This window comes from Neomonachus schauinslandi, chromosome 6 (genome assembly GCF_002201575.2).
Source record: "Neomonachus schauinslandi chromosome 6, ASM220157v2, whole genome shotgun sequence".
NCBI classification, from domain to species: Eukaryota; Metazoa; Chordata; class Mammalia; order Carnivora; family Phocidae; genus Neomonachus; species Neomonachus schauinslandi.
In genome coordinates this window covers 101917495-101933016 of record NC_058408.1, presented here as the reverse complement: position 1 = coordinate 101933016, position 15522 = coordinate 101917495, and the positions used below count along the sequence as shown (strand labels likewise).

Sequence of the window (15522 nt, the reverse complement as noted above, 5' to 3'; positions counted from 1 at the left end):
CCCTATTTTCTCCCATACCCCTGGGGACAGGGTCTGTGGGAAAACCATAGGTCTGGTGTTTCATGTCTGCCTGTGTGTGTCTGTGTGTTTGAAGGCTGCACCTTGCCAAGGCCCCAGGAGGGAATATGGGGAAGATGATCAGTGCGGTGCAGAGAACTTTCACTGCATCTTACACAGACTCAGTGGCACCGTTGTCTCAGAGAGGGATGAGACTCCAGTCTCTTCCCACAGTTTTGTAAGTAGAATCAGGCTGTGTCTATTCAGAGCACCCTCTTTCTTTTGCTAAGGTAAAAGTACAGTGTAGGTGGAGGGGCAGGGGAAACTAAAAGTTGTAATTTAGGGGAAAGCCATGTGCACTCAGCAAAAATGATGACACATAGTCATTACTTTATTGACACACATTTTGTTGGAGCCCAGAGGAATTCCCCTTCCCTGTAGCAGTTCTGGAAGGTATATTATAGGGTTCCCTAGGGTGAGAAGAGTCCTAGTAGCCTAGTAGCCTTGAGTCTCAAAAGCAATAGCTGCTGATTGGGTCAAAACCCATTGCACTAATCAAGGGAAGAAGGGAAGACATGGGATGGGGTATTGTTTTTACCTTTTCCTCCCCACTCCAGTATAAGATTGAATGGGGTCCAGTATGCTTTCATGCTAAAATGAAGCATGTGCATTAGCAAGAAAGGGAAAATGATTTAAAATCTTCCTCCTTGAGGCTTTTCATATGGAATCAATGCAGTGATCTGTAGGTGAAAGGGACAGGGACACCGAAGTCAGCAGAAATCAATAACTCGAATATTTTCAGTGGCTGGGTTTATAAATTACCCTTTTGAGAATTTCACACACTTGCCTAAGGCAAGTTGAGTTTTGATTACAATGGAGGTCAGGATGCAAAGCTCCAGTGCATTAAAGCTTGTTCACCAGGTCAGTTCAATAAAAATTTAAAAACCAGTTTTAAATACATGATATCAAAATTAAAAGGTATAAAGGATATACAGTGAAAACTAAGTCTCTGTCCTACTAGTACTTCAGATCCAGTTTCCCTCCCAAGCGACAGTCATTTTTTTCAATTTATTGTTCAAAATTTCCTAAACAACTCTAAACAGCTTGCCATTCTTTTTGGGAAAGGTGGTCGTTTTTGCCTAGCATTTGTTCTTATGTACTGTTAGTGAATTTAATGGCAAATTGTTATTTTTCTAAGGAGTTGGCTTCCTTTCTCCTGACTTCTATATCATTCATTTATTCACTGATTCATTCTTTTAAACAAATGCTTATTGGGCATATGTTCTAGGTATTGTACTAGGTGCTGGGGATACAATGGTGAGTGAGCTAGATGTAGTCCCTGCTGTCATGGCCTTTGCAGTCTACCTGGGGAGACAGATAAAGAAAGAATTACTATGATAGGATTTAATGCTATGGAAGCATAATAGAAGGGACATCTAAATCAGATTTGAGAGATCAGGGAAGGCTTCCTGAAGGAAGTAAAACAAATACAGCAGGTAAAGGAACATGAAGCAGATATTCACTGAATCAAAAGCAGCTCATTTGGTATGGCTGGATTAGATTCTGGCGAGGGAAGGACAGTGTTGACAAATGAGACTGGGAAGAATATAAACAAGAGTCATATCATGAACCACAGTACGGAGTTTGGGAGGATAGAGAGAAATGGACGTGTTGGAGAGCCAAAGAGGAAGTAAAAGTCATTGGGACTTGGTGCCTGATTGGATATGGGGAAAGAAGAATCAAGGCCCATAATTCTTGGGTTGATAATGATGTATTTGAGGGAAAAGATATGTATAATTTTGGATATATTATGCTTGTGATATCTGGTAGGCCTTTGGATGTGACACTTAAAAGCTTGAAATCAAGATTCAAGAGTCATAGCCATTGAAAAGGGGAAAAGAATATTGTGAAAAGAGGAGAGAGGCCAAGACATATCCCTGATGAATATCATATTTAAGTGGTTCATCTGAAGGACCCTTAAAAGGAGTGAGGACCAGAGAGATAAAAGGGAAACCAGGAAAATGTGGCATCACTTTCTTCTGTGCAGAAGAAAGGAATAGTTGGCTGTGTCCCATACTGAGAGGATTGGCACCTGGTCCTTAGGCTGTACGGTAAATGCCTATTATGTACCATGCTGTGGTAGGTGCTATGAGCATACACTGATGAAATAACACAAATTCTGCCCTTGAATAGCTTACAGCCTAGTTAGGAAATAAAATATACTGGTATATAGATTATTTTATTTATTATTTATTAGGTGCCTGTAATGTTCCTGGTCCTGTTGAGGGTGCTGGGAATACTGGAGTAAAAAGAACTGTATTCTACCAGGAGAGAAAGACAATAAACAAGTAAACCCCAAACAATGTGTGATTGAGAAGAATAGAACAAAGCAAGGGGAAAAGGAGTAAAAAGGTAATAGTAGTTATTCTCAGGGCTATTTTGGATAGAGTAGTAAGTGAAAAGGCCCTGAGTTGGAATGAGCTTGGTGTGTTTGAGGAACATTAAGAAAGTTATAGGGAAAAAGGCATAGGAATGGTAGAGATAAAGTGAGAAAGATCAGCATTGCTATCACATAGCAACTTGCAGGCCACAATAAGGAAGTAGCAGGCCTGGAGATAGGAAGATCAGATTGGAGGCTGTTGCAGTGGTCCACTTGAGTTTAAATATGAAACCTATAGGTAGAAATGATATTTCTTGACAAAGGCAACTAATGGAATCATGGATGAGAAGTGCAAAAGTAAGGGCAATGTCAACATTTGAATCTAGGTGACTTAGGAAAATGTGGTACCAGGAGGTGGAATTTGGAAGGATGTTGGTTTGGTCTTGGACATGTTAGTGTTTTAGGTGTTAAAGGGGATATTTCTGAGACTTTGCCACAAAAGTGAATGACAAGTGGAGTACAGAACAGGACACAAGCATCAGTGGTTACAAACTTGACTGGCAAAAGAGGAGACTGGAGTGTAGCAATGACAGGGGAGAAGGTGGAGTAGTAGAGTTCTTTTTTTATTAAAGATTTTTATTTATTTATTTGACAGAGAGAGAGATAGCGAGAGCAGGAACACAAGCAGGGGGAGTGGGAGAGGGGGAAGCAGGCTTCACGTGGAGCAGGGAGCCCGATGTGGGACTCGATCCCAGGACCCTGGGATCATGATCTGAGCCGAAGGCAGACGCTTAACGACTGAGCCACCCAGGCGCCCAGTAGTAGAGTTCTTGATTGTACATTTAGGGAGATACATTTTTAGTTCCCAGTATTTAGAGAGCGTACGGAGTTTTCTTTTTCAGTCTCTTGGGCTTTCTGATTTTTTTTCTCCTTCTTATTTCTCTATTTTTACATTTCTATCTCAACCTGATTCTACTGTTAGCATTAAAGAGTTTGCCAAAGACCTAGATGGTAGGGTTGGGAAGATGAGGGCTATGAGAGAGACAGGTTAAAGGAAGAGGATCTGCAGTTCCATGTCTCCAGTTCGTAGTGGCCTAGGGATGTTCCTAGAGGGGCTGATGGAAAGAGTGACTTAGTAAATTGGGTCCCTCTACAGAACTAGGCATATTGGTACTCCAGTCCTCTCCATCTCTCCCTGCTTGCCTCACTGTGTTTACCCAACCATATCCGGCTGTTAATCCTCATCTTTATGTTTTTTTGTCTTGTCTCACTATAAGGATGCATCAAATGCGAGGAAAAAGCCTTTGGAAACCGGGCACCGTTGTTCCAGCTCCTCTTCCCTCCCTGTCATCCATGATCCTCCTGTGTTTCTCCTTGGTCCCCAACTGTACCCACCCCAACCACAGTTCCTGTCCCCAGATGTCTTGATGCCCAGCATGGCAGGGGAGCCCCATAGACCCCCAGGTAACTCTCCCCAGACCTAATTATCATGTGCCATAATGTGGTACCTTCCCAGAGACAACCTAGAAAGATCAAATCAGTACACCTATGGGGGAGGTGGAGTCCCAAGTTAGGTAGTGAAGGGATATGAATTACCACTTTAAGATCAAATATCAGTCAAGATGAATTGTGATTGAATCATTACTTGGTTAATATGGTTGGCTGGTCTTGATCCTTAGTCTAACTACCCAATAGAATGAACAGGGTCTATCATGATAAGATAAGCTTTTAAGTGACCAAGGGAAGTTAATACCCAGTCTTTAGGATCCTCCCAAAACAGAAAGTATCATCTCTATTAGCTAGTTTCTCTCCTACTATCCCAAGTCTTAGCTGAGGGATAGTCTAGGAGGACAAGGAGTGAATGGGAGACCTGGAGAGACCCTGTGTATGGAATACCTGTGCTGTGTATACAGACCCAGACAATCTTGGGGAAGGTGGATAGTATCCTTCTGGCTTTCTCTCACCCTCCATAGGATTTGCTACTTTTCTTCCTCATGAAGAGGCCGAGTCTACTTAAAGCAGGGATTCTCAATGGAAAAGGGAAGGTACTACTGGCATCTAGTGAGTGGAAGTCAGGGATGCTGCTAAACGTCCTACAATGCACAGGGCAGTTTACCTCCATGACCCTCCCCTCCCCCCCCCAAAAGGTATCAGCTCAAAGTATCAGTAGTGTTGAGATTGAGAAACCTTGGCTTACAGATATAAATGCCCTGGGGCAGGGTGTGGTTGTGGTTCTAGAACAGAATGTAAGAGTAGTAGTATTGATAGGTGTCCACATTTTAGGGAGGTTTAGATAAGCAGGCCTTCTGGGTAGATGAACTTCCTATTACTCAGTGGAGCAGCCAGGTAGCCATCCCCTTTGGCAGCTGTTAGGGGCATCTGTTCCAGTTGTTAGGGGCAGCCTATTCTGCACTAAATGCTATAGTGAACATAGGGGAGAAAGAAGAAGGCAGCTCTCTGTTCTTAAAGAGCTCAGAGCTGCAATAATCAGAATATACATACATACAAGATCATACTGCAGATGTTGATGGGTTATAAAATAAAGAATGGAAAGTATTTTTAAGAAGTGATTTTTTTATTTTGCGGGGTGTCTGGGTGGCTCAGGCAGTTGGGCATCCAACTCTTGATTTCAGCTCAGTTCAAGCCCTGTAGTGGGCTCCATGCTGGGCGTGGAGCCTACTTAAAAAAAATAGAAGTGACTTCTTAAAATTATGTATTTTGTTTCTTTTAAGTAAAGGGGAATTAATGTATAGAAAAGGCATTCCACACTGTGTATGTGGTAGGAGTAGTGTGAACAAAAACAGAGATCTCAGGGACTGAGCAAGAATGTAAGCAGAAACAGATTAACTGGAGCGAAAGTACCATATTAAGAAAAGCAGAGTGATGTTTTGGAGTGGTGGCTCTAGGACTAGAGTTGTTACAGTGAGAATATATATTTGTAATATTGGGGAACCATTTGTGGGGAGGGTGTGGAGGAAGAATTATAGTAGAGTGAGTTAAAAGTATGGCAACATTTACCCAGGTTGGAGGTAAGAGACTTGATTTTGATGTATATTAAGAATTTTTAAAAATGAAATTAAAAGCAAAGCTAGGCTTCTTCTTTCCCTTATGTGTATGCTCTTATGGCTATGGGGAGTTGAGAGGAACAGTCAGGAATGGTCCTTTGGGAAGGAGAATGGTTTACTGAAGATGCTTAATCTTTGGGTTTCTTTTTCTCTTCCAAGGAACGTCGAGGAGTGTCCAGCAGTTTCTGGCTATGTGTGACAGGGGTGAAACTTGCCAGGGGATCAAGTACCCAGGAAGAACTCTGAACTACCAGAGTCTACCCCATCGTTCCAGAACAGATGCCTCTTGGGGGCCATGGTCAGAGACCAACCAGCATATTGGAGCCAGATTCCTGAGTATTCCAGGATGCAAGCCTCAGCCGACACACACTGCCACACTACCAGAAAGGCGCCAGGGCCTTCAGGTTCCTCATGCTCAGTCCTGGGGGGATCTTTTCCATTCTTCCTCCCACCCTCCCATTGTTTACCCTGTGTCTCCACCATCAAGCAGTCTTCATGTACCCCTGAGGTCAGCTTGGAATTTAGGTCCTGTTCCTGGGTCTCGAGGCCCTGGTCCTCGAAGAGTAGATATGCCCCCAAATGATGACTGGAGGCAAACCAGTTATGTCCCGCAATCTGGGCATAGGAGGACAGGGGGAGAGGAGTTTTTGTTTGTTCTGGCAGATGCTCCTGGAAGAGAGCAGATAAGGGCAAGAGCCCTGCAGCACAATAGGTGGTAAGGGTCACCCCTTTCCTTTCCTGGAGCCACAGCTTTCTCCGTTAAACTGTACTGTGGAGGAGTTAGCACCCTGCATCCGTGCCAGGGTTGTGCTAGTTTCATCTCAACATAGAGTTGGCAGTTTCTTCTAGGGGTACCTGGAACCCCTAACAAGACCTGGCTCCTTGAGAGGAATATTTGAAATTCCAATTTCCATTCAACTGGCAAAAGGAAGCAACTGCTGTTTAGGGCTTTATTTGAGCCACTTTAAAGATGAATCCATATTACCCTGGACACTAGTCATTCCTTAGGATCTTAGGGTCACCATTTTATTACTGGATCCTTTATGCCCCCACCTGCACCTGAGCCTTCATCCTCTGTTCCCTACAATACTGCCAACTTCTATTCTTTGTTTTACCAACCTATCCTTCTTACCTGACCTTCTGTCTTCCCCAGTACCCCATCCTTGGAGGGGCATGTAGCTGTGTGGTCATGGTCCTGACCATATCATTCAGGGCAGCCTACCTGCCCAGGTATTATGGGCTGTCAGCCTTCCCTGTGCCCCCAAACCTTAGGCCTAGAATGCAGAACTGCCAACATAACATTTGTCCTTCTGAACAGATGGAGTCAGGCACACTAACACACCTTCCTGTCCTCAGCAGCAGAGCCATTACTGCCACTTGCTCAGTCACTGTTGTAAACCCTCAGAGTCAGCTAAACTATTTTAGGGCCAAACATACTGTTTTTGTAAAGTATTTTTCATTAATAAATCTTTAAGATAGTTGTATTTAATTCCTTGTCATTTAATTGTCTATTTAATGCCTTTTGTATGCTCTTGCTCTTTTATATTGGGGGTTGGGGGGGAAGGCCTGGATAAGCAAAAAAATACCAATTCCCAGTGGCCTGGGGCTCCCAAAGAGAGAGCCATGGCACAAACATACGTGTGTGTGTGTGTGTGTGTGTGTGTGTGTGTGTGTGTGGCTTTTGAGTGAAGGTGAGGAGCTAAATAGTTTAAGAATAGTTGAAGGATATATACTGAAGGTAGGAATCAATGGGCCCCTAAAGTGGAATGACTTTCCTTGTTACTACTGCTGCCTAGTATATTTCTTACTCATTTCCTGCTCAGAGGCATTCACTATATTACATGCTTCCTCCTTTCCTCCTTAGGGTGATTTTCTTGGGATTCAGACCCTCTTAGAAACTCACTCCTGATCTATGTACTCTTGGTGCCCTCCTTCTACAAGTTTGTGATGTGCCTCCTATCCCTTCCTTGTTCTCTTCCCATGGCTGGCCCTCCCCTTGCCTTCCTTGTGGAATTTCTGCACTTATACTGGTGGTCCTCAAATCTTTGAAGCACATGGTTGTTGACAGTGAAGTGGAACAATTAGTGCTCAGAAAGATCCATTTTCACCTCTGCCTCACTCCCAAATTCTCCCTCTAAAAGATATTTTGTAGGCTCCCTTTGCAAAAAATACCCTTTGGACAATTTCCTCTTCTTTTACCCCAGGTCTAAAATCATTGAGATTGACAGAAGAGTTAGAAAGGTGTTCTTTGAGACCTTTGGACCACTGCTTACCTAATTAACATCATCCATCATGAACAGATTCTGAGCACATTTAGTATTCAGCAGGAGGATGGGCAGGAATTTCTACCCCTACTTAGATCCTGTGCCATCAAGACATAGATCTTAGTGGATACACTGGTCTCTGTCCATGATTCAGTACATCTCTTACTGTCATACACACACCTAATAATAATAATAATTATTATTTTTTAAAGATTTTGTTTATTTATTAGAGAGAGCACATGAGAAGGGGGGGAGGGTCGGGAGGGTCAGAGGGAGAAGCAGACTCCCCGCTGAGCAGGGAGCCCAATGCGGGACTTGATTCAGGGACTCCAGGATCATGACCTGAGCTGAAGGCAGTCGCTTAACCGACTGAGCCACCCAGGCGCCCCACCTTCTAATAATTATTGATTGAACAATTAGTCCTTGTCCCACTATCCCCTTTCCCATGAAGGTCCATCCCCATAAAGTTTCCATAAGTCACCTGGGCCTCAGATTCTGTATGTGCACAGAAGTACTATATGTAGTATCGCTTTTGAGAAACGAATTTCCAATTTCCAGTTCTCTATATACTCCTCTGCCTTCTAAATCTCTATTTTCTGAATGGGTCAAGAGGGAGGCTGTGTCTTTTTCAGGTGAATTCTGTAGACTTTGGACATCTCTTGGTGTCATCCCTTCCTTTCCCCTTACCTTTGATTGATTCTTAAGCCTTGGAGCCTATTCTGCTCTACCTGCCCTGTACCTTCAGGGTACAGGGTTACAGGCTCTAAACATAAGGGCCAGCTTCTCAAACTCCATTTTGAACAGTCACTTCTCTCTAGAACCTAAAATGCCTCGTCTATTTTCCTGCCGTTACCAACCAAAGTACCCAGATTTGGTAGTCAAATTGTTATACATTTTTTTCTCTATTATTATATTCTGAGGTTTAAGTCTCCCCATCGTACTGGGAGTTCCATGAGAACCAGTGTCATGTTTCCTCGCACTCATTCACTGCCGCTATTAGCAATAGATAGCCCTCCCTCTTCACTCTCTACTGTTTCTGCGGGCCCAGAATTTTAACCTGATCCCTTGGCCTTGTCCTGTTTCTCTCCCAGCCTCAGTAATTTTGCCCAGGTCCCTAGAGTCTGCCCCGCCCCCGCCCCCGCAAAGCGCGGTGCATGCCGGTCTTAGCCCCTCTGTAGGGAAAGAGGGTCCGCCATGTTCCCCGGCGGCGCCGCCGCTTGGCTCTGGTAGCCGCCGCCCCCGCCCCCAGCCCCGCCCGGCCCAGCGCCTAGCCGAGCCCCGGGCCCAGCATGGCCGCCCCGGAGCCGGCCCGGGCTGCACCGCCCCCACCCCCGCCCCCGCCGCCCCCTCCGGGGGCTGACCGCGTCGTCAAAGGTGAGAGGTGGACGAAGCCCTGGGGGCCTGGCCTGAGGAGCTGTGTGTGAGGGCGGGCGGGAGACCGTCCCCTCCGGAGCGGCCCCGGAAGGGCGGGCGAGTGACTGGCTGCCTCCCTTGGGGAGTGGCCCCTGGGCGGGCCCCTGCTGGGCTGGGCTGAGTCGGTAGCGGCGATTCCGCCGTCTCTCGCCTGCCTTCAGGCCCGAGGCGGGCGTTTCGCTCTTGAGGTCTTCTAGCCGTAGGGGTGAGTCTCCTAGCCGCAGTGAGCCCTTTTCTTTTTCTCCTGGGCCTGTCAAAGCGTCCCAGAGGCCGCGATTAGCTTCCTGCCCCGCGACAGCTGCACGCCTGGCTTGCCTGGGCGGACCGAGGGGCTTGGAGACCTTCAGCCACGCGGGGCCGGGCGATGAGCAGTCAGAAATCACCTCGGCTTTGGCCCACGCCTGCTCCCCAGTGACAGCCGTCAGCCCGATTCGCGCCTAGTTAGCGCCAGCCGCAGGGGTTCGCGCTTGGCCCTCAGGTGTCACTCCACGCGGAAACTGGGGGAACCATGTGGGATTGGACAAGGGTGAAGAGACGAAGCAGGATTTGGGGTCCCGGCTTTAAGTGCAGAATAGATGGGGAAAAGGCAGCATGAAAGGAAAAAAAGCGCCTTGTGGATAGGAAGAAGCATTTACTTAGAAAACCGGTCAACACTGGTATAAAGGCCAAAAGGGGTTACCCCTCACCTTGCAAACAAACACCCATAGAAGAAAACATTAAATATTTCTCAGCTGGGGCAGAATTTATGTATGTTTACCGACAACAGATAAGCAGATTAATTTAAAACAGAGATACTGAGGGCAAATTGTTGCTTAAGATTTCCATGCTCTCTGGGAGAGCCCATCAACTTCAAACACCGCTGTGGAGGTGAAAAACAATCAAATGATTTTTCTTTACTGTGTAGCTTGGTCAATAAATTGACATCATTTTAGAATAAAGTTTTCTTTGTTGTGTTACGTTTATTTTGGAAGGCTAGATACTTCTTTTACTTATTTATTTTCATTCAGCTTCTCAAATATACTGGCACAATGTTTAAACACTGTTAGTCCAGTTTTTGAAATTTGACCAGATGTTTCCATTAAAATATTTAAAAACAAGAAAACCTTTTTCCTTTGTGTTTTTTTTAATTTTAATTTTTCAATTTGAGCCTTCTTTAATAACAACACTGATTTGTATCCAGGCTTGTGTAGACAGTTTTTAAAAGTTAGTAGTATATCCAGTTGGGCCAGGAATTGGAATGAGCTGAATAAAGGGTTTATGGAATTCTTGTCCCGAGAAATCTTTATAAAAAGAGAAGAAGAAAAAAAAAAGATTGGTAGTTCAGATTGGTTGTCCTGATAGGAAATCCTGGACTTCTGTGGGGGTTGGGAACAGAGACATGGGCTGCTGCTTCATTTTCTGACTGTATATGTGTTGTTTGTCCATTCCCCTGGGCACTTTTCATTGTACTGTTAGGACAACCAGTCACATTCCCGAGCAGTGAGTTTGTGCTATCCTTATGCTTGTGAATCTTACTGTTTTTTGTCATACATATGATAATGTTTTCCTCTACTGTACTGCTTTAATAACAGTAAAAATAAGATTCCAAACATAAAGGCATTATTCTTTAGGGGTGAGTTGTGAATCCAGGATGGTCACATTTGAAAGTTACTGATATGGAATAAAAGTCATTTGATTAAATAGGAAAGGAGCTTGTTGGTGTAGAAAATTATAGTTAAGGGGCGCCTGGGTGGCTCAAATGGTTAAGCGTCTGCCTTCGGCTCAGGTCATGATCCTGGAGTCCCGGGATCGAGTCCCGCATCAGGTTCCCTGCTCGGCGGGGAGTCTGCTTCTCCTCCCTCTGACCCTCCTCCCTCTCCTGCTCTCTCTCTCGTTCTCTCTCTCTCAAATAAATAAATAAAATCTTTAAAAAAAAAAAAAAAGAAAATTATAGTTAAATAGAGCTCATAGGTATAAGATCTCGTGTGCTTAGTAGCGTATTTTTCACCAAAACAACTTTCATTTCTTTATGGAATTTGTTAGCAGCTGGAATGCCTGATCACATGTTTAGAGATGGTGGCAACAGACTGGTTTGCACTGCTCATGGAGTCTCTGCTCTGGCCTCCGCAGAAATTACTGGGAAATTCACCTTTCATACAGAAATCCACTTTTGGATTTCATCTTCAGGCTTCTTGCCTGCCTTCTTTCAATAATTGTACCATAATGTTATATTTGATGATAGAGAACACCCTTGTCAGAACATATATGGCCACAGTGCTAGTTCAATTTGTTAAAATCCAGATTTCTTAAAAGTTTAGTATGTGCTAGTTTTGCATCTGTATCATTTCATAGTAGTAATATCATGGAGACCATTGTTGGCATTGAATACAAGTAGTCTACTCCCTGAACCTTTCCTTATAGTTTCTAAATTTTATACTCTTACACTTTTAGTCAGGAAGGCTATATTTTATGGTCATGACAGTTTCGCAAGGGCTATAAATCTTTCTGTGTTTAATATCATGTGCCTAAAGTTCACTTCATATGAAGTTTGAGATCTTGGAATACTGTAGGTGATTCATGTATCAATTTAAATAGCTTTTCACTGAAATTATTAAAATTTTTTTTTTTTAAGATTTTATTTATTTATTTGACAGAGAGAGACACAGTGAGAGCAGGATCACAAGCAGGGGGAGAGGGAGAGGGAGAAACAGGCTTCCCGCGGAGCAGGGAGCCCGATGCGGGGCTTGATCCCAGGACCCTGGGACCATGACCTGAGCCGAAGGCAGACGCTTAATGACTGAGCCACCCAGGCGCCCCGAAATTATTAAAATTATTAATGGTGATTCCATATCGCTGATTATGGGCTATTAGGTTTCCTGGCTAGTTAAAGCAATTTCATTTTTTTTTTTAAAGATTTTATTTATTAGAGAGCAGAGAGCATTGGGGGTGGGGGTAGGGACAGAAGGAAGGGGATGAGCAGACTCCCTGCCAAGCGTGGAATCTGAAGCTGGCTTGATCCCAGGACCCCAGGATCATGACCTGAGCAGAAGGCAGAGCCACCCAGGCTCCCCAGCAATTTCATTTCTGAGCCTACTCCAGCTGCTGCTGGCTCAGGTCAAATTCTTCTGTTTGAAAGTTACTATAGCCCAGTGGTTTAGGTGAGATAGTATGCCCTCTTAACCATTTTCTGTTAAGCATTTTTCTATTCTTCAGCTAAGATAAGTTGGAAATAAGAAAATGGAAACAAACTAGGAAAAATGGCTAATTGTATCTGCATGAGTGCCTTACTGCCACATCAGCAAAATTGGTATGGGTAATTACAACATAAAACCCTGAGTTTATGCGTATTGCTCTCCTCACCCCCCCGCCCCCCAATTTACTCAACCTGAATTATCCAGATACTACCCTACCTTTTATTTCCGGATATTTTAAAAATGTACTTTTTGCTATGTAGATGAGGTCCCAGATTTGTAAACCTCAATTGTCTCTTGAGATTATTGAATCTGCTAGTCTTGGTAAAAGAATCCACCTTTATCACTTAGAGGGCATTGTCTGTATTGTGTATATGTTCATTTTAGTATGCATACTGTGACTTTCCTTTGCATTCAATATATTTTCTTTATTTCCTAGGTTATATTAACCTCATCTCTTAAATTATCAGACTTTCAGATTGAACCAAAATGCTGAAGTGTGTGTGTGAGTGTTAAGTTTTTTAAGCTAATATATTTCTTTTTTTTTAAAGATTTTATTTATTTATTTGAGAGAGAGAGAATGAGACAGAGAGCACGAGAGGGAAGAGGGTCAGAGGGAGAAGCAGACCCCCTGCTGAGCAGGGAGCCCGATGTGGGACTCGATCCCAGGACTCCAGGATCACGACCCGAGCCGAAGGCAGTCGCTCAATCAACTGAGCCACCCAGGCTAAGCTAATATATTTCTGATAGGCAGCTTGACGATTCATTTCGGTTCTTTTGCTAGCTGCCCTGCTTATAAGTCTGAGGTCATTTGGCTTAAGTATTTTCTAGTACGTAGCTTTATTAGGATTGCTTATTTTCATTACAGATTGCTAGATGACCCACATAGGTCTTTGGGTCACATGGCTACTTCATTGTTTCTCGCTAGTTCTATTTCATCATGTTTTAAAGCAACTTGCATTTTAATTTTTGTTTACTAAATGTATTTTGTGGACTTACCTATCTAAAAGATAACTCTTGAAAATGATTTTTCTTTTTCCTCCCACCCCCATTAAATTGTTAAACATTTTAAAATAAATCTTCAGTACCATGTGTCCTAGAGAAAGCAAAGGAACAGAGAAAATAGTGTCTGTGAGTGTGTGTGTATGAGAGAGACAGAGACAGAAAGAGATGGAGGGAGAGAGGAAGGGAAGGAGAGAGAACATTGTGGTAACAAGTCATCTTAGAAGAAAAATGCCAAGGAAGAAATATAGCTGCTTAGTAGTAAGGCAAAAGCTTTAGGTTCCAGAGTTATTGAATGAGTTAGCAAGAGTTGTAAGGAAAAGTTTGATGAAAAGAATCTTGTTTTATTAAATGGGGTGTATTTTAGTACCAATCATATGACTTCATTTTATCATAAAAATGTTTATTTATACACAGATAAAATTAGCTGAAGATAGTTGGGCATCCTTGGATGTTATGTAAAATTTATTTTGGAACATCAAAGTAATCAAATAGCAAATATTTATTAAATGCCTGCTGTATGCTAAAAACTGTAGGGAGACAAATATAAAAAAATGAATAATAGTCTTGGTCCTTGGAGAAATAAGTACTCATGAAAAGTTATTTGTATATGTCATAAGGATGGGTGCAATTAATAATTGCCAGATAAGTGACTTGTTTGAGTTCAAAGGAGGTAGTGATGACTCTGGACTGGAATGGTCAGTCTAACAAGGGTTTATACAAGGAAGAAGGAGGCCTTGAAGGAAGGGTAGGATTTAAACAGGCAGAGGATTGGGACCATTTATTTGTGCAACATTTATTGAGTACTTGCTTTGTACCAAAGCATAATAGGCATTGAAGATACAGAATTGGATTAGTATAATTAATTAAGATTCTCTTGGAGTGCTGGCAGTCTAGTGGGGGAGACATTATTGCAAATAATTAATATAACAAGGTATGTACAAAGTGCTGTTGGGGCTGTAAAGAAGGAGTTAACTCTCTTATTTGGAGAAAAAGCATGAATGAGAGGATTATGTTTTGAGGTGGGCCTTGAAGGATGAGTAGAATTTTTCCAGATAGAAGGTAGGACTGGAGTAGAGGAAACAGCAGCAGAAAGACGTGGAGTTTGAAAAAAAAAACTTGAAAATGTGAGACAGTAGTGTGTAACTGCTTGGCTATGAGTGGCAGGAGATGATGTTGGAAACCATTTTTTGTACACTAAGTTGAGGAGCTGAAACTTAAGCTAGTAAGCAGTATAACCTCTGGATGATTAAGAGGCTTTGGAGTCCAGTTGCCTGGGTTTGAATCCTAGGTTACCTTAATAACCTTTTCACTGTGGACAAGGTACTTGATGTCACCAAGCTTCAGTGTTCTCATCTGTAAAATAGAATTAATAAAGTATTATTATGTGGTTTTTGAAGGATTAATGGAGATAGTCCATGTAAAGTATGTACCTCAGTGGATGGCCTGGCACATGATTGTCTCTTGAGATTATTGAATCTGTTAGTCTTGATATAAGAATCCACCTTTATCACTTAGAGGGCATTGTCTATATTGTGTATATGTTCATTTTAGTATGCACACTGTGACTGTCCTTTGCATTTGATATATTTTCTTTATTTCCTAGGTTATATTAACCTTATCTCTTAAATTAACCAATGGTAGCCATCATCATTATTGAGGGTTTTAAAATAGGAGAGTGATCCACTATCTTGGTTTTTGAAAGGTAACTTGGTATTGTGTAGAACAAAATATTAGGAGGGGGAGGGGCTTAAATCACGTGTCAGAGATTAATTATTGAATTTTAGAAAGAGAATTCTGAGTGTTATAGCATGGGCAAAATTGAAATGATTGTAGTAATTCTAGGGGGAAAAAGTCCTTATTCAGCGTCTTAGGACCAAAGCAGTCCAAGTGCAGAATGACCAAGGCATGCATTAAGGGAAAGAGAGAAACCAGATATGATGCAAATTCTGAATAATTTTAGAAGTAGATATATTGGGGTGCCTGGGTGGCTTAGTTGGTTAGGTGTCTGCCTTCGGCTTGGGTCATGATCCCGGGGTCCTGGGATTGAGCCCCGCACTGGGCTCCCTGCTCAGCGGGGAGCCTGCTTCTCCCTCTCCTTCTGCTGCTCCCCGCGCGCTCTCTCTAATTAAAAAAAAAAAGAGAGAGAGATATTGGATCAGTGATTGGGTGTGGGAACAAGTAGAAGAGCAAAACTTTTTAAGGAAACAATCAGACTAATTTTGCTTTAG

General features: G+C 43.0%; 2 protein-coding genes across 14 annotated transcripts in view; both read left to right on the top strand.

The window, feature by feature from the left end:
- Positions 1–6925, top strand: part of USP54 (ubiquitin specific peptidase 54) — a 59749-nt gene extending 52824 nt beyond the window's left edge. For 5 of the 7 annotated variants that reach the window (XM_044916059.1, XM_044916061.1, XM_044916060.1 and 2 more), the window contains 3 exons: positions 95–235; positions 3655–3841; positions 5602–6925. In XM_044916059.1, coding sequence (XP_044771994.1) covers positions 95–235; positions 3655–3841; positions 5602–6161 — 888 coding nt within the window. In that variant the 3' untranslated portion in view covers positions 6162–6925. The remainder of the gene's footprint in view (positions 1–94; positions 236–3654; positions 3842–5601) is intronic. The other 2 variants (XM_021700259.2, XM_044916058.1) reach the window with 1 other exon arrangement.
- Positions 6926–8995: 2070 nt separating this feature from the next.
- PPP3CB (protein phosphatase 3 catalytic subunit beta) overlaps positions 8996–15522 on the top strand; it is a 53383-nt gene continuing 46856 nt past the window's right edge. For all 7 annotated transcript variants that reach the window (XM_021700275.1, XM_021700273.1, XM_021700274.1 and 4 more), the window contains exon 1: positions 8996–9080. In XM_021700275.1, the coding sequence (XP_021555950.1) occupies positions 8996–9080 (85 nt within the window). The remainder of the gene's footprint in view (positions 9081–15522) is intronic.